Source organism: Triturus cristatus, chromosome 12, assembly GCF_964204655.1.
Source record: "Triturus cristatus chromosome 12, aTriCri1.1, whole genome shotgun sequence".
NCBI classification, from domain to species: domain Eukaryota; kingdom Metazoa; phylum Chordata; class Amphibia; order Caudata; family Salamandridae; genus Triturus; species Triturus cristatus.
This window is the reverse complement of record NC_140595.1, coordinates 146,173,518-146,195,358: the sequence shown is the minus strand read 5'-3', so window position 1 is coordinate 146,195,358 and position 21,841 is coordinate 146,173,518. Positions and strand designations below refer to the sequence as shown.

The 21,841-nt window shown below is 48.0% G+C and overlaps 1 protein-coding gene across 4 annotated transcripts in view; it reads right to left on the bottom strand.

The window, feature by feature from the left end:
- Positions 1-21,841, bottom strand: part of LOC146772936 (rho guanine nucleotide exchange factor 11-like) — an 896,981-nt gene that overhangs the window by 530,994 nt on the left and 344,146 nt on the right. For all 4 annotated transcript variants that reach the window (XM_085639320.1, XM_085639323.1, XM_085639321.1 and 1 more), the window contains exons 14-15: positions 18,162-18,260; positions 13,660-13,702 (exon numbers count right to left, since the gene is read on the bottom strand). In XM_085639320.1, coding sequence (XP_085495446.1) covers positions 13,660-13,702; positions 18,162-18,260 — 142 coding nt within the window. The remainder of the gene's footprint in view (positions 1-13,659; positions 13,703-18,161; positions 18,261-21,841) is intronic.

The following is a 21,841-nucleotide window of genomic DNA, read 5'->3' as shown; positions in this document are numbered from 1 at the left end:
AACGGGGAGGTAGCAGAGTCCTTCCTCTTTGGAGGCGGAGGTGGAGCAGGTTTCTCCAAATGTCTCTTTTTGGAAGAAAGTGTCAAATGTCCAGTTTTTGAATCCTTGGTGAGTGTTTTCTGCAAGGGATCCGGTGTAAATAAGTCCGGTGAGGCTGGTCTGTCCGTCGGCGCCGAAGGAATCGGAGGCGTTGGCTTTTTAGGCTTTCCCGTACCGGTTCGTTGTTTGGAACCTGGTTTGGGAACCTCCGGACGCTTGGTCGGCGCCGAGATTCGGCCTCGAAGTGTCGGTGCCGGTGGCCTTGTGTGCTTTGGTCGGCACCGAAGGTGGTGTCGGTGCCGAAGAGCTGGGTTTCGACCCCGAGTGCTTTGGTGCGGAGCTCGGTGTCGATATGGGGGTCGGCTTCTTTTTCGACGCCGAAGTGGGTTTATCGGTACCGGGAGTAGGCTGGCCCGAGCCTGAGCCGCCAGAAGGCTTGCTTGGCTTCTTCACCGGGCCCGAAGGTGGGGTGTTGGAAGCAGTGTCCTTGGTCTTGCCTAGGCCCGAAGGCGTGACCGGAGCCTTTTTCGGTGCCGGTAGGGGTGTGGGGGGGGGTGGGATCAGTACTCACGACCCTCTGCACCGGGGTGATGTCCTCCACATCGGAGTCGTCGGCCTCGGAAGCGCTGACGAGGCCCTCTTCGGTGTACTGCTCTGAAGCGTCGATGCCTTCTCCAAAGATGTCGTCCGGAATCGTAGTCGAGGAGTGCGCCATAGTTTTTCTGGCTCTTCGGTCCCGAATAGTCTTTTTGGACCGGAAGGACTTACACGCCGGACAGTCTCGAGCCTCGTGTTCAGGGGAGAGGCAGAGATTGCATACCTCGTGGAGATCGGTGTGGGGGAATTTGGACCCGCATCGAGGGCACTTTTTAAATGGAGTCCTTTCCATTAGCCAGGACCGAAGCTTGGAGAGGTCCGAAGGCCGCCATCGATGACTGGAACTGAAGGTCCGTGCCGATGAGAAGGCGCGTTGAGTGGGGGACATCGCGATCGAAACAATACCGCGGTTTAAGGTGAGGATTGCGCGTCGATCGTCGAACTGGAAGCTGTTCGGAACCGGAGCGCGAAGATCACATCCGAGCCCGATGGTGGAAAAAACAATCTGAGGATGGGGCTGAAGCCCATGCGCAATACGATCCAAAGGAGGAGTCACCTCGTGACTTCCAAAGACTTTCCAAGAGGAAAAACAAACTGCAAACATCCGGGCCCAACACCAGATGGTGATATATGCACAAGTGTGTAATCTGCAGCTCATATGCCTCGAACAGAAGTAACCATCTTGGAAAGAAAGGAAGGTCTTGTTCTACCAAAGGGGAGAAAGGCAGACTGCGCAGGGCGGGTGGTGGAGAGGCCCAAGGACCTGGCCATAGCCAGAGTGTTCCAGCGCGCTACCTGCCTTGTCACCGAATAGGTGATGGCCATCAAAGGGCATGTCCATCAGGGTGGATTGGACATTCCCAGAAAAAACAGTCGACCTCAACAAGGCATAGTGTCAAAGGGCTACCAACGTGGAAATCGTTCTGCCTAGTGAGTGGGCAGTATCCAGCCCACAGCAGATAGTAAATTTTGCTGCATCTCTCCCTTCGACAACTGCCCCAGTACGGCCCGGGCCTCCTCCGGTCACTGAGGCCGCACATGCGCAACCGTGTCCCACACGGAGTGGGTGTAATGGCCCAACAGACAAGCGGTGTTTACCTACCGCAGTCCCAAGCTGGAGGAAGAAAACATCATCTTCCCAAGATGGTCCAGCTTTTTGGATTCCATATGGGTGGAGCCGTAGGGAATGCACCCTTGGAGGTGGAGGCTTGGACCACCAAGCTCTCCGGGGTGGGGTGATGGGAGAGGAAAGTGTGGTCGCCCGGGGCTGGGCAGTGGCGTCGGGCAATCATCCTGTCCTCAGGAGCCCCTGTGTTGGGCCTTGACCACGTGCCCAAAAGAATGTCCGTTAGTGCTTCATTAAACGGCAGCAGGGGCTCCGAAGAGCTCGCTGCCGGTTGACGCACCTCTGTCAGAAGGTTAGTCCTGACTGCCACCGTAGGTAGCTCGAGGCCGAGAGCCTCGGCCGCCATACGCAACACCACCGAGTACGACGCTCCCTCCACCGTAGCCACGGTAGGAGGAGACATGCCAAGGTCTGGTGAGGTATCCAGACCACTGGCTCCCCCCAGTTCCTCTCTTCAGTCCGGTTCATAACCTAACTGGTCTGTTAAAGGGTCTCCTGACCCCTCCCAGGCCTCCTCACCCTCCTCTGGCTGCCAATCTGGTCTCAAAGAGCCAGGGTAGAACAGGGGCATAAATGTACCCGTCTGCGCCGGATCTGGTATCAGTCTATGCTGGTCCGACTCCGTGCCTACCTCAAGGTGGAGGCCGATGGAATCGGCGCCGGGGGAGGCGTAACAAGGTCGACCGGCGCCTATCCGGATCAAGGCCTGAATCCAAGGGGACCCTGCGGTGCCGAGGCAGGAGCCGCAGGCTTCGGACGCCCAGGGCTCTCAGCCGAGTCCGCGGGGCCCGAAGGCGCATCGGCGGAGTCAGGCTGCCCAAAGATGGCATGCATCGCTTCGTAAAACTGACGAAGCTAGGCAGGGGTCGCTCCAGGTCCCAGAAAGGAGCGGAAACCCAGGGTCGGCCCTTCGGGCTCCGCACGGGGAGCCGCAGAAGGGGCGCTATATGCATCCCTCGTCGCCTCTGCTGACGGACGGGGAGAAGTCGAAGAGCGACGATGCTATGTCGACGTCTTCTTGTACTTCGACTTACCTGACCCCAAGTGCGAAGACTTGGACGAAGAATGATGGTGGCTCAGCGACCGGTCCCTCGACCTTCCACGTGACCGGGACCTTTTGTGGCCCGGAGCCAACTGCTGGGCCTCGAGCAGCTTTCGGGACCGCTCCCGCAAAGACTTCAGGTTCATGGTCCGGCAATCGGAGCACGACTTGGGGTGGTAGTCGCACTCCAGGCAGAAGAGGCACACGCGGTGCGGATCCGTCACCAACATCTGTCGGCTACAGGAACCGCAAGCCTTGAAGCCAGTCATCCCTCGTGCACCAGGATTCGATAGACTCAAAAACAATATTGACAAAAGTCGAGAAAAAGTCAGTCAAAAAGTGACTGGGGGTACCGCTCTCTCCGGATCTGTGCTTGCTGGCGCGGAAAAAAAAAGAACTGACGTCAGCGCACAAGGGCGGCGTCTATGTAGCTACAGCGACGTCATCCTGGCGACCACGACGCCAATGACTAACGCAGAGTCGAACGACACCACCTTCCGACGCGCAGGGGTACTGCTGACGAAAAACCTTTTGGAACCAGTTTGACGCCTGGGGGTAATTCTAAGGTAAGGAATCTATAACTGTTTCTTTCAGATACATGGTTTCGTATTTCATGGATTAGCTCTAAAGCAAATAGTTTGTTAGATCTTAAGACAAATATTCTGCTTGTAACCTAACAAGCTTATATTTTAAATAGCTACAATAACGTTCGATTCACATATAGTTTTTCTTTACTAGATCTCATATTTTTAAGGAAAATTCTTTGGGATAGGTAACATAAGCAAGCCATCTTCACAAATGATGAGATGTGATTTGGACAGAATTGCACCTCTTCATTACTTCTGCCGCCTACATAAAAGTCAAATGGTTGGTTCTCACTCACAATTTTACCATAACACCATCTAAATGTACAATTAAAAAGCCAGTGCTGAGCTTTATGGATTAACTGCTCCGTTGATTCTTGTTGATCCGCTTTCAGTTCTGGTACATTTGCTAGCACTATAACATAAGGGCAGTCTGCTGGTGGGAGATCTAACCTTTCTTCAGGATTCACAGCCTCAGCTGAGTAACCTCCCTTCCAGAACGAAAAGCTAACTCTGGGCAAAAAATTAGAGTACACATCATTATGTGCTAATAATTCAATACACAATGGAATATTAAAAGCTTCATGGTGCAAAGGCCACCACAGTGAAAATGTAAAACTGAGAATAAACAGTTAACATACGATTTAAACAAGTAATGGGATGAAAACTTTCCACTGAAAATAGTACAGTTAATTTAATTGTTGGGAGGACATTCGATAGGAAACATCTTTTGCTCATAATACAAACTGGTCTGTAGCACGTCAATGAAATCAGCCTGCCCTTCTAACTTATTATAACCCTCTCACTGATAAGGAGGTCTTCTACTGCAGAGAATCAAGCAGTGTGCTGTTTTTGTACCTGACCCTGAGTAGCACATTTGAGAGGGTGATCTTGCATTTCGAAATCCTCTTGCTCACAGTACGAATCGTTTCACCAAAAAGTGATGTGATGATGCACAAGTTACTTACTTGTGTAACAATATATCTGTAAGAGACATTAGTTAGTGATAGATTCCTTACCTTAGAATATCCCCAGGCATCAGACTGAATCCGGAAACTTTTCCATCAGCAGTACCCCTGCACGTCGGTAGGCGTCGTCGTGCGGCTCCGCGTACGTCGCTGGCGTCGTATTCGCCGAGCTACTTAGACGCGCACACGCGCACAGTCAGTTTTGTACACGACTTTACGCACCAGGAACGCAGAGCCATGCCAGATACCGACTACTGGTGCAATAGAACTAGAGCCCCAAAAGGGATGACCTGAACCCTAGAGAACAGTTCGCAGAACAGGGAGGATGGGCGGGCGGTAAGGAATCTATCACTAACTAATGTCTCTTACAGATGTATCGTTACACAAGTAAGTAACTTGTGCATCTGAAAGAGACACGTTAGTGATAGATTCCTTACCTTAGAATACATACCCAAGCAGTACCAACTCCAGTGGAGGATCTGCGAAGTCAAATCACACCAGAAAGTCACAGAGAACCGACCAGCCAAAGAAGCCGTCTCTCCAGACTTGACTGTCAAGGCAATAGTACTTAGTGAAAGTATGCAGCGAGGCCCACGTGGCTGCCTGACAGATCTCTTGCAGGGGGACACCACGTCTCAATGCTGTAGTAGCTTCTGTGGCCCTGGTAGAATGGGCGCGCAGCCCTACCTGAGGTTCCTTTTCAGCCAGAGAGTAACAGGCTTTAATACACAAGACAACCCATCGGGAGATAATCTGCTTGTGCACAGCTCGGCCCTTCTTTGCGCCCACGTAGCCAACAAAGAGCTGGTCATCCACCAGGAACTGCTGTGTGCGGTTGAAATAGAATGAAACCACACCTTTTGGGTCAAGACAGTGGAGCCTCTCTTCCTCTCTTGAAGGGTGCGGAGGCGGAAAGAAAGTGGGCAGAGTGGCAGTCTGCCCGAGATGAAAGGCAGTGACTACTTCTGGCAGAAAGGAAGGATGTGGTCTAAGCACAACCTTGTCCGGATGAATCGCCAGGAAAGGAGGTTTACATGAAAGAGCCTGCAGCTCACTCACATGCCTAGCGGAGGTGATGGCCACCATGAAGACAGTTTTCAAAGTTAATAACCGCAAAGGACAGTTATGAGGAGGCTCAAAGTGAGAGCACATTAAGTATGTGAGAACCAGGTTCAAGTCCCACTGAGGCATCACAAAAGGAATAGGAGGGAAAAGGTGAGTAATGCCTTTGAGAAATCTATTGACAACAGGGGACTTGAAAAGAGAGGGCTGATCAGGCAGCCTGAGAAAGGCTGAAAGAGTAGAAAGGTAGCTCTTGATAGTGCCCACAGCAGAGCGCTGCTGGGCCAAAGAGACAAGGAACAATAGGACCTCAGAAAGAGGGGCAGAAAGGGGATCTACAGCTTTCGCTGTGCACCATGCCACAAATTTGTTCCACCAACAGGAGTACACAGATTTAGTTGAGGGACGCCTGGCTGCCAGAATCACATTACAGACCTCAGGAGGCAAGTCAAATGGAATCAACTGTCACCGCTCAATCTCCACAGAAGGAGGTGGAGGCTGGAAAAGTTCGGGTGGAGAACTGTCCCCTGTTGCTGCGACAGAAGATCCTCTAGAAGAGGCTGTTGGATCGGGGGATCCACGCTCATATTGAGTAGCTCAGGATACCAAACTCTTCGAGCCCAGTCCGGTGCCACAAGAATGACTTGGGCCCGGTCGCATCTGATATTCTTCAGCACTCTGGGTAGAAGTGGTATAGGCGGAAAGGCGTACAACAGACCACAACTCCACTCGCGACGAAAAGCGTCTCCGAGCAAGTGCCGCCTTGGAAACTCCAACGCGCAGAACTGTTGACACTGCGCGTTCTCTTAGGTGGCAAACCGATCTAACCAAGGTTTTCCCCACTGCTGAAAGAGACCTTGTTCCACTTCCGAGTGAAGACGCCATTCGTGATCCATCAGGCACCGGCGGCTGAGTTCGTCCGCCCTGGCGTACAAAGAACCTGCCAGGTGTTCAACCGTCAAGGAAATGCCTTGACGTTCCAGCCATGTCCAGAGGCGCAGAGTCTCCAGACATAGGGTCCACGACCCCACCCCGCCTTGTTTGTTGCAATACCACATGGCGGTGGTGTTGTCTGTGAACTCCTGCACTACACTCCCCTTGACAGAGGGAAGGAATGCCTTCAGTGCAAGTAGGATTGCCCTGAGCTCTAAAAGATTGATATGGAGCTTTGACTCCACCGGAGACCAGATGCCTCTGATCTCCGCCTCTCCCATGTGGCCGCCCCATCCCAGGAGGAACGCATCCGTCACCACTGTGTGCTCTGGTTGGGGAAGGGAGAGTGATCTGCCGCTGACCCAACGCTGGTCCGTAAGCCACCACTGCAAGTCTTGTGCAGTGCCCTCCGAGATCTGGACGTAGTCAGACAAATTTCCCTGATGCTCATCCACTGGAACTTCAGGTCCCACTTCAGAGCCCGCATATGCCATCTGGCATGGTTGATCAGCAGGATACAGGAGGCCATGAGGCCCAGCAGCCTCAGGGTCTTCTTGACCGAAACCCAGGACCAGGGCTGAAAGTTCGGAATCATAGCCCAAATGTCCCTGACTCGCTGTTTGGGAGGATAAACCCGAAATTGCGCCGTGTCCAGAACCGCTCCGATGAAGAGGAGCTTCTGAGAGGGAATCAGATGCAACTTCGGCACGTTGATGGAGAACCCCAGCGAATGCTGGAGGTCGGCCGTAGTCTGGAGGTGGGAGATGACTGCCTGGGGCGAGCCCGCCTTCAACAGCCAGTCGTCCAGATAGGGGAAGACTGAGACCCCTGATCTGCGCAGATGAGCTGCGACCACCGCCATCACTTTCGTGAACACCCAAGGGGCGCTGGTAAGGCCGAAAGGGAGCACGGTGAACTGAAAGTGCTTGTGGCCTACCGCAGGTAACGCCGGTGGGCCGGCAGGATGAGGATATGAAAATAAGCATCCTGCAAGTCCAACGCTACCATCCAGTCTTGGGGGTTTAGGGCAGACAAGACCTGAGCAAGCGTGAGCATCAACTTCTCCTTCCGGAGGAAGCGATTGACGTTCCGGAGGTCTAAGATAGGACGCAGGCCCTTGTCCTTTTTTGGAACCAGGAAGTAGTGGGAATAACAACCACAACCTACTTCGGGCGTCAGAACATGCTCGATGGCCCCCTTGGCCAAGAGGGCTGCAACTTCCTGCTGGAGAAGCGCCAAGTGATCCCCCGACATGCAGTGGTACTGAGGCGGCATGGCTGGAGGGGCAGTCTCAAAAGGGAGGGAGTAGCCCCTTCCGACTATCTGCAGAACCCACCTGTCCAAAGTGATGGTGTGCCAGTAGGGGAGGTGAAGGCGAATCCTGCCGCCCACTGGCATTTGGTGGGCCTGAAACACCAGACTAGGAAGGTTTTGAGGCAGTGATAGCAGGGGCGGTGGTGGACGGACTCATCCGCTGGCCCCGTGCCCCACTTCGACGGGCTCCCTGACCGCGGCTGCGCTGAGACTGTGGCCGCGCAGGCCGGCGGCTCTGAATGGAACGCGTTTGGGCGCCTCGTCCCTGACCTCGAAAGGAGCGAAAGTCAGACCCCAGGGGAGCACGCATGGTTGCAAGACCCAAGGACATGGCTGTAGCCCCAGAGTCTTTAAAGCGTTCCGAAGTGCTATCCACTTGGTCACCAAAGAGGCGCGCGCCATCAAAGGGCATGTCCAACAAAATGTTCTGGACATCCCCGGAGAAGCCAGTCATCCTGAGCCAGGCGTTACGGTGTAGCACCACTGTTGTGGAAATTGCTCTGCCGAGGGAGTCGGCTGTGTCAAGGCCACAACAGATAGTGAATTTTGCAGCATCTCTACCCTCGGTAATGGCTTGGGAGTGCACCGCTCGAGCTTCCACTGGACACTGACGCAGCACCTGTGCTACAGTGTCCCACAGAAACTGGGAATAGCGGCCCAACAGGCATGCAGTATTCACCGCTCGCAACCCAGAACTGGCAGAGGTGAAAATCTTTTTCCCAAACTGCTTAAGTTTTCTAGATTCTTTGTCCGGAGGTGCGGAAGGGAATGCGCTCGGAGAGGCAGGCCTGGACAACCAGACTCTCAGACGTTGGGTGTTGCGTGAGAAAACTGGGGTCGTTCAGGGCCGGGCGATGGCGTTGTGCCACACTCCTATCCACAGGAACCCCTGTGTTAGGCTTGGTCTAGGTGCTTAACAGAATGTCTGTAAGCGCGTCATTAAAGGGCAGTAGCGGCTCCGCCAAGGAGGTCGCCGGCTGCAGCACCTCAGTCAGGAAATTGGTCCTGATAGGCACGGAAGGGAGCTCGAGGTTATGAGACTCAGCCACCCTACACAACACCACAGAAATAGTCCCAACCTCCTCCGTAGCTATGGAAGAAGGGGACAGTGTACCAGGGTGCGGAGAGAAATCTTGATCGCCTGGCCCTTCCATATCACCCTCCCACTACGGTTCATCCTCACATTGAGCTGCGATAGGGTCCTCAGACCCCTCCCAGTACTCCCCTTCGTCCACCAGCTGTTTAAGAGGCCGATAAGGACGAGTGGCCCGGGGAAAGGGAATAAACTCCCCACCTGGAATAGGAATCAGGGGATTATAGACCAAACCAGGCTCGACATAGTCCGGCCCTGTAGGCAACGGCATCGTGTCCAGCATCGACCTCGACGCGGCGTTGAACCCGACAGGAATACCTGTACTTCTTCCGGAGTCGCGCATGGCCCCAGGAAAGGAAGGTAGGCCGCAGGCAACAACGGAGGCTCCAATGGAGCCGCGGGGAAGTGACCCCCGCTCCCTTTACCGCGTCCCGCGACCGGTGAGGGGAAGATGAAGAGCAACGTCGCTTCTTCGACTTGTTATGGCGCCTTGACTTACCTGTCCCCGATTCCGAAGAATGGTGGTGTCGGCCCCGCGACCTGTCCCTCGACCTCCCACGGGAGCGGGACCTCCAGCGTCACGGAACAGATTGCCAGCCCTCCAACAACTTTCGGGAACGCTCCCGCAAAGCTTTCGGCGCCATGGCCCGACAATCAGGGCACGTCTCGCGGTCATGGGCGTGCCCCAAGCAGAAGAGACACACGTCATGCGGGTCCGCCACCGACATGTTCCGACGGCAGTCCCTACAGGACTTAAACCCAGGAATCTCCACTGCACCAGAAGTCAAGTACTCGGCAAGCAAGAGAAACAAGTCTCAGAAAAAAAGTTACAATATTAACTAGGAGTACCGCTCTCTCTCGGATCTGCACTTGCTGGCGCAGAAAAAGAAAGAACTGACGTCAGCGCATGTGGGCATGTCTAAGTAGCTCCGATGACGTCATCTCGGCGAATACGACGCCAGCGACGTACGCGGATCCGCACGACGGCGCCTACCGACGCGCAGGGGTACTGCTGACGAAAAACTTTCCAGATCCAGTCTGATGCCTGGGGATATTCTAAGGTAAGGAATCTATCACTAACGTGTCTCTTTCAGATCATTACTACAAGCAGTTTTATTTAGAGGTTAGATGTGTGAAGAAGTAACATAGCACCCATAGTGTCCATTTCCTAAAAGTGAGCTATAGTCTATTAAAGGTGGCTTTTCTACCATTAGGACATATGGGCTTCAGATTCCTACTGACAGACAATGGCAATGCCATACATATAAATAACAAGTTACTTACCTTTGGTAATCGTCTTTCTGCTGGATACCGTATTAAACAGCAGATTCATCCCTTTTACAATATTTCCCCAGGCACTAGAAGGGATCAAGAAGATTTTCATAGCAGTGCTCCCACATCAGGTGGTATAGTGTGCCTCCGTGTCGGCTTCATTCTGTCTCAGAAGTGAATGAGCAGAGCTGCAAATAAGCGCCACATCTGAGAGCAGATGTCATTCCTGCTGCACTCTTTCACATTCTCAGATGCAGAGCCCAAAAGAAAAGTCAGCACGAGTGTGCAGATCTCTAATTTGACATCTATTGAGATGGTAAAAAGAGACCACTCCACAGAACAGGGAATAAATTAGAATGATGATGGATTAAACCCGGATCATTTGACTGGGGGTGAGTGTTTGATTTGCTCAAAAGCTCCGTCCATCATCCCCTTTGGTATCAAGGGAGGAGTGAGGGCAGGGAGGAATCTGAGACTAGATAAGATGTCCATCAAAAACAGGGTTATAATAGTTAAGTAACATGTTCTTCTGATAGACACTTCTAACTGCAGACTCCTCACCTTTAGAATAGATATCAAAGCAGTACCTGTGGAAGGTCAGTAGAGGGGGCTCAAACCACAAAATCTTCCTGGACTGAACGAGAAAAAATGTACTTACTGTCGGATCTGACTGTCAATGCAGTATGGTTGCAATAAAGCTCTCGCCGTGGCTGACAGATGTCAAGGACAGGCACTCTGCGTGGTAATGAATGCAACGGTGGCAGCATTAGTCCTGATGGAGTGGCTAAAAGGACTTCTGAATGCAGCTTTTTAGTCAATGATGAGCAGATCTTAATGCAGATGACTGCCCAACTCGACAAAGTCTTTTTTAGGAAAGCCTTTCATTTCTTCTCCCCAGGGAACCCCACAAAAAGCTTATCGTCGACTACTTGGTAGGATCTAAATAAAAGCTTAAAGCTCTTTTGGGGTCCAACAGAGGGGGTAATTCCTGCTCATGCGAGGGCTGAGGCGGGGCACAGATAGCTGTATGATCTATCGCCTAATGTGGAAAGGACTAATAGCTTTCAGAAAGTAGGCAGTCCAAGTCCTCTACACCAGTTTTTGTAGAAAAAAGGTGGCTTAGGGTAGTTGCACCAAGACAGCTACAAAAAAAGATAAAGTGACTGCAATGAGGAAGACAATATTTAAGGTCAGAAGGGACAACAAGCTACAGTGCACCAACTCAATGGCAGTACACATGAATAAAGTCAAAACCAAGTTAAAGTCCCAATGTGGCATCACACACCATGTTTGAGGGCATATGTATTTGAAACTTTTCATAAACCGCATCACAACAGGTGATTTAAATCAAGGACGGTTGGGCCGACAAATGCAAAAAGACCAAAAGGGCAGAGAAAGAACCTATAATAGTGCTCAAAATAAACATCCGGCAGTTTGGCTCATAAGTTGTTTGTCTTACAGACTCCACACCAAGAGGCCAATTTTTCCCAGGACCCAGCATAAGTGGGATTGGTAGATGGACGCATGGCAGCAAGAATGACATCCACAACCTCAGGCTGTAGGTCAAACACAGCAACTGCCGCCGCTCAATTTCCACACATGGAGGTGTGAAACAAGCAGGCCTGGGTGCTGAGCCCTGGCCTACTATGCGACAGAAGATCCTCCCGAAGTCGTAGCCTGATCGGAGGACAGATCCTTATGACCAGAAGTTCCAGGTACCACAATCTCCAAGCTCAATACGAAACCAGATCTTCTTCAGACCCAGGGGTTGGAAAGGCAGAGGCAGAAAGTGTCATACAAGAATCCTGTGTTCCACTCCAACTGGAATGCATTTCCTAAGAGTTTTCACGGAAATGCCAAAATGCAAAAGTTTTGATTCTGCACATTCTGATGGTGGTGAAAAGATCTAGCCAGGGTTACGCTCTATGTCAGAAGATGCCCTATGCTACTTTGAAAAGCAGACAGTTAAAAATCTGCCAGACACTGCCGGATGAGCTTGTCTGCCCCTGGCATTCAAAGGTCCCACAGAGTGGTTCATGATCAAGGAGATTCCAATAACAGAGGTATAAATCCTTTTGGCACAGGTCCTAGGACCCCACTCTGCCTTGTTTATTGAAATGCTCATGTAGGTGGTGTTGTCCATAAGAATCTGCACTGTAGCAGATTCAGAACACAACTTTGCTCGAGCCGACACACCTTTGACGTAGGACGTCAGCATTCGCCATCATCAGCTTCAACGGAGGAGGTCTTGTGTGAGTTCCGAGTTGGTGTTGAACTCTGCACAGGAGTCAGTGCTGAACCAGAGACAGGTCCAAGGGATTTGGATGACACCAAGGATGGATCTGCAAGCAATAATCCTACTGAGGGCCCCAGTGGATCCTTGGGGCCAAAAGGTGTCTCAGATGGAGCAGGAAGAGGGTCAAACATAAGTAACATGGTCTCCTTAAAGACCTTGACCTGTTGTGGTATCACCGGTGGCCCAGGGAACATAGGGCGCATTGGGATTAGCTGCACAATTAGCTTCTCAACTAGAAATTGGGAGCGAGATCGACTGGCAGCTTAATGCCCCCATGACTTCGCATTAGAGTGGCGAGATGGGAATAGAGTACCACTTCGCCTTCTGTTATTTATGCTTGGACTTCGACTAACCGAAGGTCTTTGACCGGGAAGATTTCTCACGGGAGTAGATCCAGGTCCTTGACTTGCAGTGAGCGCAGAACTTACGTAAGGCCATTCCTGTGTTCTGAGACATTCAACTCGCAGTCCTGGATTGCCTTCGGGTGCAGGAGGGGGCACTAGGAGTCATTTCACGAGTCCAAACTACAAAGAGATCTCTCATACGGATCAGTGACCAGCATCTGTTTTCTGCAGTGAGTCCATAGTATAACGCTTGTCGTTTTTGGAGTGACATTATTCCCTCAAACAGTGGATTTTGTTTGAAGACCGTTTTAAGACCAACAAAAGTGAAAGAGGAGCTCAGGCCCCACGCTGGAAGAAGCAGAGTGAAAGCAGCTGACGTCAGCATGAAGAGGTGGCAGGTAGTTGCAAATCTGCTCAGCCACTTTAGGGGTGAATGAAGAAAATGCGGAGCCAAGTGGTGCCACCTAGTGGTACGCAGGGGCACCGCTATGAAAAACTTTCGGATGTAGTCTGGTGCCTGGGGAAACATATGAAAGCGAGTAATCTCCGTCAAGAAGCATCCTTCGGAAAATGAAGAACCTAAAATCTTGAATTAACTCCGTAAGTCAAGTAGCAGGGATGCAAAATCACAGAGTAAATCCACATCACTCACGTCTAGAACTCAAGATTTGTACAGGCAAATGCAGTAAAGTTAAAGAGGGTCTTTTCACTAAATTCATTGTCGATATCGGACACTGTAGATATTGAATAGCCTCCAAAAATGCATCTAGTATCTGTCTCCTATTGTTTCTATCTCATCCTGCCACTTCAAAGACCATGACAGATAAAGAAAGGCAGTTGCTGAAAGTGTTGGGAGTGCGATCTTAGAAAGCATGAATGCAAAGTGCACGGAGAAGCCTCCAGACTGCCCATTGCAGGAGCAAACCACTTAATAGGCTGATTACACACAATGTAAAGATGTGAACTTAGTGTACATAATAATGCCTTACCCAGGTCTACTAACAAGGGCTCTGGGACCTTCACTCGTAAAGGCTGGAAAAATAAAAATAAAAGGATTAATATTTCATTAGTGCAATGCCATGCTTTAAAGGTAACAACACAAGACTCAACATATGGGTGCAGGTTCTCTGGTACTTAATGAATTAAAATACAATACTGAATGACTAGTTTCCCTAGCTATTGAAGCACCTGTAGACATCCATTGCTTTGCTGCTTTTCTCAAACAATCTTCTTTATATGGCTGGTATGATTCACCTCTCTGGGCCTCCAAAATGCTCAATACCTTTTGTTGCCCCATGCCGCAATCTTCTTGGCACCAGCAAAGAAAGAGTCTAAAGGGACGCTTGTGGATATTCAGGTGGCAGTGCCACCAAGATTATCCAGCTATTCCAGTGAACCCCAGTCTGCCCCAGGAATTTCAGAGCATGGTTAAGGAAAGGGTGAAAGGAGTTGCGGCAAGTACGGGGCTCATGCGGTAATGGCACTCTCACCCATCACTTCGTTTGAGAGTACACTCTATTGCAGCAGCACGATGGGTAAGGGAGAATAAATGATGCCCCACTGTTAACTGTTCACCTCTGTATTGCCCTATCTACACCCCAGAAAATGATGCCCATCTTCCACAAACAATTTTAGCAATACAGAGGTTCATCAGGCCCAGTGCAAGGATTTTCAGAGCATCAGGTAATGTGATAGTTTACCAGTTGGTTACTCTTACCAACCCCTAGCAACAAGGTCACCTGTTGCATTCAGGCACCTATTGTGGCACCTTTCAGTGCTGCTATAAAGCAGCAGCCTAAAGTGGCCTCATAGTAGCACTCAGCCACCCCCTGCTAATCCGCGCCTCAGAAAAGAGTACCATGCTGTGAACAACTTTTTGGAATACTATTTTACATCCTGAGGTGTGGTTTTGCTAGAACTGCGATGCTTGATTAAACTAACGGTAGAGCGACTGCCTCTCCCTTCACATCCACAAGTGCATTGTCTACAATGCATGCTCTAGTCACTTCCAAAGATCCCTGAATATTATTAGGGTCAGCCTTACAATAGCTAGACTTCTATTCTAAGTACCCATTGACCAACTTGGAGACAATGCCTTGATATTCTCCTGCCCATAGATAAGCTGCCCTACTCCATCTGCCGAATGAAAATATGGAGGTGAACAGATTCAAGCACCAACTGGGGGCACACACATCCTCAAGCATGAATAAAGCAATGAGTTGCAAATGCATTTGTCCAATTAAAAACATTTTTTTTTTATCTCAGGACAAAGTAAATTACCACTGGTATTGTTGCAAAATAGGAGCACAAAAGTAACCAATACTTTGCTAACCTTTGGGAATTGCCTTGATGACCATCAGAGGCTTACCTTATATAAATGAAGAAATAATTAGCAGGGTCTATAAATTACCGTGTCTCTATTCTGGCCTGTAAACTGAAAGATGTTCATCCATAGAAAGTCATAATAATAATTATATTGGCTTCTTTGAAAACTACAATTAAAACAAGGCTTTCTACAATGTTGTTCATTAGCCAGTCAACGTTCTCGGGCAGCTTGCATTCGATAAGAATTAAGGGATCGCCTTGATTGACTTAGTTTCCTTACCGACTGACTTATTAGAGCAATCCTATTGGCATTCCATCTCTCATTGTTAGTAAGGAAGTGTTCTGCAAGTTCTTGGTTGGAAGAGAGGGAGTGATGGACGTGCAAGTAAACACACATTCCGAGGCACATTTTAAAGGAAACCCTAATTTTATTTATTGTTGCAGTATGATAACGATTCGAAAATCCACAACTGAAAAAGATCTGGATTTATTCTCAGATGACCATAGTATCTTATGCTGTCCCAGCAGTAGCCGTGAGAACCACAGAAGACCAATATCAGAGAACAGCTAGTTAGATGACCCTGATTTTTCAGGGTTGAATCTCTACGGTGCTTAACACAATCATTCTACCAAACTGTATGTGGTCAGGATTGTTAATGCAACTGTTTGTTAATGCAAGTATTCAAAATAAAATTTGCGCTGCTTTGAAGAAATAATCAATTTTTAAGACAACCTTAAAGCACAACACTGCTTTTTTTTTTTATTTCTTATAGAGCGCACGATCACCGGAAGGTTTCATGGCGCTAGCTCTAGCGTGTGCCAGGACCAAGCAGGCGTTAGTTGTAGGCCTGAGTGAATAGCCATGTTTTAAGCATTTTCCTGAAGCTTGGGAGGTTATTGCAGGAGCGGATTTCCAGCGGAAGGGAATTCCATAATCTGGGAGCCAGAGTCGCAAACCTGCGTCCACCCTGACGGTGAAGCTTAAAAGACGAGACGGCTAGGAGTTGGATGTTGGCGGAGCGGAGGTTGCGGGAGAGGATGTACCTGCAGCCCTGGTATTACTGAAACTAGGCTGTCCAAGTCACATCATGTCAGTTCTTTAGCAACGTTATTTTTGGGCTTCACAGCGGTTCGAAAGGTGCACGTAAGGTTTAGCACTCTTTCACATTCGTTGATTACACTGATTTCACGGTGAAACTCACATTTCCAAATATACATTCTTACAGTGACATAGTTACTCATTTGCAAAATCATGCAGGTGGGAGAAGAGTTTTACTAATTATATTCGGCAGCCGTCACCATTCTCTTGATGGTCATTATCCAGGCCAGTCACCAGACAGACGCCCGAGCTACGTAGAGTCTGGGACATGACCATAATGAATCCCCCACCACCCTGTTCTCCCTACGCATGCATTTCACGAAAGGGAACCATATCAGGTCGAATTTGTGCATTCGGTCATCAATCGCTGCTGAACATTTCTCCATTGCATAGTTGGACCATTCTTTCCCTCACCACATGTTAAGTGTTGGGGCGCTTGGCAATTTCCACACCTGCTCTATACTGGGCGGGCAGCTAGTAGGAGATGGGTGATCAGCTTTCCCAGTGAAGTGGTGATGGGGGAAGGGCCTTAGGCACCAAGAAGACCCAACACTACCACCAATGGCTCAAGTGGAAGTGTAGTGTTTATCATGACAGTAAAAGTGCAAGGACATCCCATCAGACATTTTGGATATGCGGGCATGATCACCAAATGTGTAAAATAGTGGTACACTCTCCACAACACTTCTAGCATGTGACCTGGATGCTCTGCTTTCAGCCGTCTACTGCCATGTACCTCCTAAGTTACTCCAGACGAGTGTCTGCGGGCAAGGGGAGAGATTCATGTACCTGGCCCCAGTTTTGAAATATCCAACAGCATTACTGCTCAAGGTGTATTTACTAAGTACATTAAATCATTGCTGATCCCACTCACAGTAAATAACACAAATACAGATAATTGAGCAAGTAAAGCCAACTATCTTGGCAACCATTCAGTTTGTGTCAGTGCAAATAAGCAACTGCTGAGACTACGCTCAGAAATAAAACATAAAAACAAACTTGTTGCTGATTAAACCAACCTCTTTTAGACACGGTTCATTGAAAAGAGTTGTATGACGGAACAACGCAGGGAAATGCTCTGCATTACTTTACCACACATTTTTTACCCCGCATTTTTCTTAGAACGCATATGCTTTTACAACATATGCCTTTAACACACATTGTTTATATATACATTTATATCTATGAAAACAATGGTTTTTTTTGGGGGGGGGGGAGACCCCCGAACTTACCTTAAATGCGTGGTAAAGGCATAAGTTGTAAAAGCATAAGGGTTCTAAAAACAGGAGTACTTAAAAAACGCGTGGTAAAGGTACAACGTGGTAAAAAACCTTGTTGTAAAGGGTGTTTCCCTTTGAAAAGACACTGAAAACAATTGTGAGGGAAAAAGATCACCTTTTAAAAAAAGAATACTTCAGTATACACTTCAGGTTTTTTAGAAGTCCTTAAGGCTAGCTTACCATTACAAAATGAAGTGCCTATTCCTTTGCTCTGTAAACTAATAAACATCCGCTAAATATTTGATAACTAGGATACTCCTAACTATGCAGATGTTCAAGGCCGAATTCAGGTGGATTGCACCTCTTACAACAGAGATAATAGATAAATGGTGCTGCATGTGTTTTTTTCACAATGTCTACATGTATAAAGAAAACCAGAATACATTTCTCGTGATTGATGACACACTAGACGCCACCCCTTCAAACAATTATGATTATTAGAAGCAGGCACTGACAAATTGAAGTTAGAAGTGGACATTAGTTAGTGAGTATTTGCATACGCTGCCTTCTGCTTTCCCTGAGATTTTGGGTTAACACTGACCGAGGGTGCTTACATGGCCATGGGGAATATATCCTTTCTAATGCACATCGCAACACATGTTTCTGTCCTGTATGTTTTACTGAAATGTACTTTTATAAGATACATTTGTCTAACGCTTTCAGGTACATTTGTCAAATAGTTTTCTGGCAGACCAGGTTGGCTGACCTCATTTTACATTTTAGGTAATGGTTGGTTGCTGATGCCAATTTAGCACAAATATCTGTATATGCTAAACATTGCTCTTACCGCATTTTTGTCCAGAAAAATGGCAGAAACCTCCTTCCCCAGTATCCGTGCATCTTTGACGCTCATCTGTTGGCAAACGTCCGCACATAAATAGAAGAGCTTTTGGGCATAAGAGATGGAAAAAAGAGCAGGAACAAAAATGAAACAAAGTACGAGAAAGAGAGTTGAGAGTCAGAAGGGTGGAGCACAAGGGAGGAGGGGAGAAAGAAGAGCAAAGTTACTGATGACATCATACATGAATTTCTATACAAATGATGTTTGAGAGAGAACACTTGTCCAGAAGCACTAGTGTACTTACTACACTATTCATTGTTTTATCTTCAAAAAATCGTGTTTGGGTACCACCAATTAAGACAATGGTCCACACAAAACGTTTCATTGGGAATTGAATGCAATTGTAACTTTAATTGGAGCACCCACGATTATGCATCCATGAAAAGTAACTAAGGAACTTGAAACGCTCTTCCACTTGAAAAGTGCCATCAGAACAACGACGAGGGAGAAAGTTGCAGGTTCCCAAGTGTTATCATTCAATTTTTAACATTTCAAAAGGTGATAAAAGGGACATTGACAAAAACGATGGACAACTCTGGGAGTTTAAATAGTGACCAATTCATTGTCCCAAAAACATGTAAGGTGGATCTTTCCCTTTAAAGCAAACAGTGGTTGGCCATTGCTGTGGAGAAAAGAACAATGAGGAAGGAATAGAAGAGTGGGCCTTCTGAACATGCAAATCAAATATTAGATAAAAAAAATAATAATAAAAGATTTGTTTCTCAAAATGTGTGAGACTATGGAAAGGAGAAGAGAATGTTGTCAACCCACAGCGATATCACATTACCTCATTCGTTATAGATTGAATATCATGTATTTTTTGTTAGTGGCTTTTCCTAAGTGTGGTGTCTGCCTTCGCGAACTCCCATGTAGTCCAAAGGGTAATAAGTCCTCTCACAGTACATTGTACTTCATGCTTTTTTATCTAATGTATATGTACCCTAGGAAACGCTATTTACTGCCTATGTCATGTGTATCGGATAGAAGACAATGCAGGCCTGTGCTTGTTTATATTCACCAGCTCTTATCTCATACAACTTGTTTGTCTGTAATACATTTTGTCTGGTCTGCTCTTAGAATAAGGACATTTTGATAGTCCATTGTTGAATAGTTAGCTCTGTGTGTAGATTATTCCTTGAGGATTTACTACAAATTTTGAAATTTGCTCATAAATAATTATGTTTGAACATTGATTGCATATTTATGAAATTGTGAATGATATGAATCTTAATGGCATGTTTATGCTGAATAAAGAAAAACTGAATCGAATTGATAAGAAAAATGCAGATGCAGAGGAAAAAGCTGGACACATTTATAAGAGGACTACTTAAACATGGCACAGTGGTGGTAGTTGTGCAACAGTGAGTGCACAAAAGGATACTGATCCAGAGTGGGCTTCAAAAATCGCACACTTGTTTTTAAACTTTGCAGAATTCTCAATTGATCAGTGCTTAATTTAGGGAGGTCACTGCAGGTGGTGGGCATCACAATTGGTTTAGGGGATCAGACCTTATTTTCAGACCTTGGTCCAAATTTTAAAGCATGGGAGAGCAAGGCAGAGAAGGAAGGAGTAAATGAAAGGTGAGAACACTGAGAAAAGGAGAAAGAAAGGATGAAACAGAATCTGAGGAGTGAGATAAAGAGACTGGAAATATAGGAAACTGAAAAAAGAGGTATGAGGTGCAACTGAGAATAGGCAGCATTTGTATTTGGCAACCCTGGTACTTGGATGTTCCATCGTGAGTTCCTAAGAAAAAGCTTTGGGCCCTTGTTCTTTTTCTTTTTACAAGTTAAGTATTTCAGTCAATTCTTAATTCAGTCACATTGTGTTTGTGTTGCTAGTTACAATTGTTTAACATCCCCCAATGGACTAAAAGTACATTAGTAGACCACAAAGCAAAATAAAGACTATTTCAAAATGTGAATTCAGCAAGGATAGTATCACAGAGATGTAGTAAATTACCCTGTTAATCTAAATGTCCATTAATTTCGAAGTATAATCTGCAAGGTCTCGAACTGTGGACTATTATTCTTGCATCTGACAAATGCAATGCGGCCACATCAAGTTATTATGATGGAGGTCTACACCACTAGAGAAATACAAACTCTAGCTGTGACACTTCCTTGCTTGTTTGATGGTATGTTTATAATTTTATTTTCAGACCAAAGTTACACCAAGGCATGTGCTGGAATTCTGGATATCCAACTGTAGGAAGCTGGCTCAATACGATATTACCACTAGGAGGTAATACCGTGCACAGGATCCAGGGGTGCCCCAAAAGTGTACACGGCTTAATGTAAAACCCAAAGTGCTCTGTTAGTGGGAGTGTGGGCGAGCAGAGCAGCCTTAGGCCTAACACAAAGAAGTGTTAGACATTTATTGCACAACAATGATCAACAATGGACACATGACTCAAAAAGGAGATCCAGGTCAATTTTTGAAAATTATTCTTTGTTTGTACTTTATTTTAATGCCAAGGTCTTTGCAATCAGGTAAGTACGTTTTCTATGAAAAATACTTTCCAGATTCAGAAGTTGACAAGGCAATTTCAGAATAGTCCAATATTATCCTGTGGAGGCAAACAATTAGGCGGTGTAACAGACAAGAACTCCAATTACAGTTCTGGTCCAGTCTTCGGGTGGCTCAGACATACACTGATGGCAATGTCAGTCACGGGGGACTGGGGGCATCCAGAAGGTGCCGAATTCAGTATCCACGCTGAGGCGGTCGATACCGGCAATGATATTTACCCTTGTGGTCCACGGAGAGGAAGGAAGCAGGATGGTATTCAGCAGCATGCCAACACAGCTACTGTCGCGGTCGTATGCTGCTGTAGATTGGGTGAAGGAGTGCCGCCATCGTCAGACCGACACAGAGAGGTCGCGGATGGGCAGGCAGTACAGGAGGTACCGGAGGAGGCCTACAGGGCCACTTACAGGAGGGTATGGTCTCTCAGGCCCCGAGCTGGGAACAGTTGGGGTCGTTGGGTCGAGAGATCCCAAAAGGTCATGGAGGCTGTCCGAATGGGATGCTTTATTCTGGCAGCGCAGAGTCACGTCGAAACAAGTGTCGGTCATCACTGCTGTAGTACTTGTACTGGCGGACACCGGGGACTGAAGTCTTTAGTCAGAAGGGAGGTTCTTGGCACTTTGGCGAAGGTTGGAAGGTCTCTGAGGTTTCTTGGAAGCCTTGCAAGGTTTCTGGAAGAACAGCAGGCCCAGTGGTTGAACCGGTTGCAGATGGCGGGTGTCTTACTGAATTTGATCTGCAGTGGATCAGTTTCTGCTACTTCAGGGATCGTCTTCAGTCTTCTTCTTTGGTCCATCCAATCTACTCTCCAGGTCTCAGGGAGCCACCTAAATACTACATTTAGGAAGCATTTTAGGGGAGTAATAGGTAGTGTCAATGGGTACCTTACCTGGGGTGACTACACCCCCTAATATGCCACCCTCCTGAGGAAGGGGGCATAGACCTAGCCCCGATTGGAGGGGTCCCCTCATCTTCAGGAAAGTGTTTTTAACACCGCCTCCTCCACCGCAGGGGTGGAGTTGGCAGAGGTGGGCACACCACCTAGACTTTCTCAATTTTCCTGCCAATTTTTCTGCCCAAAGTGGGCGTATAAACC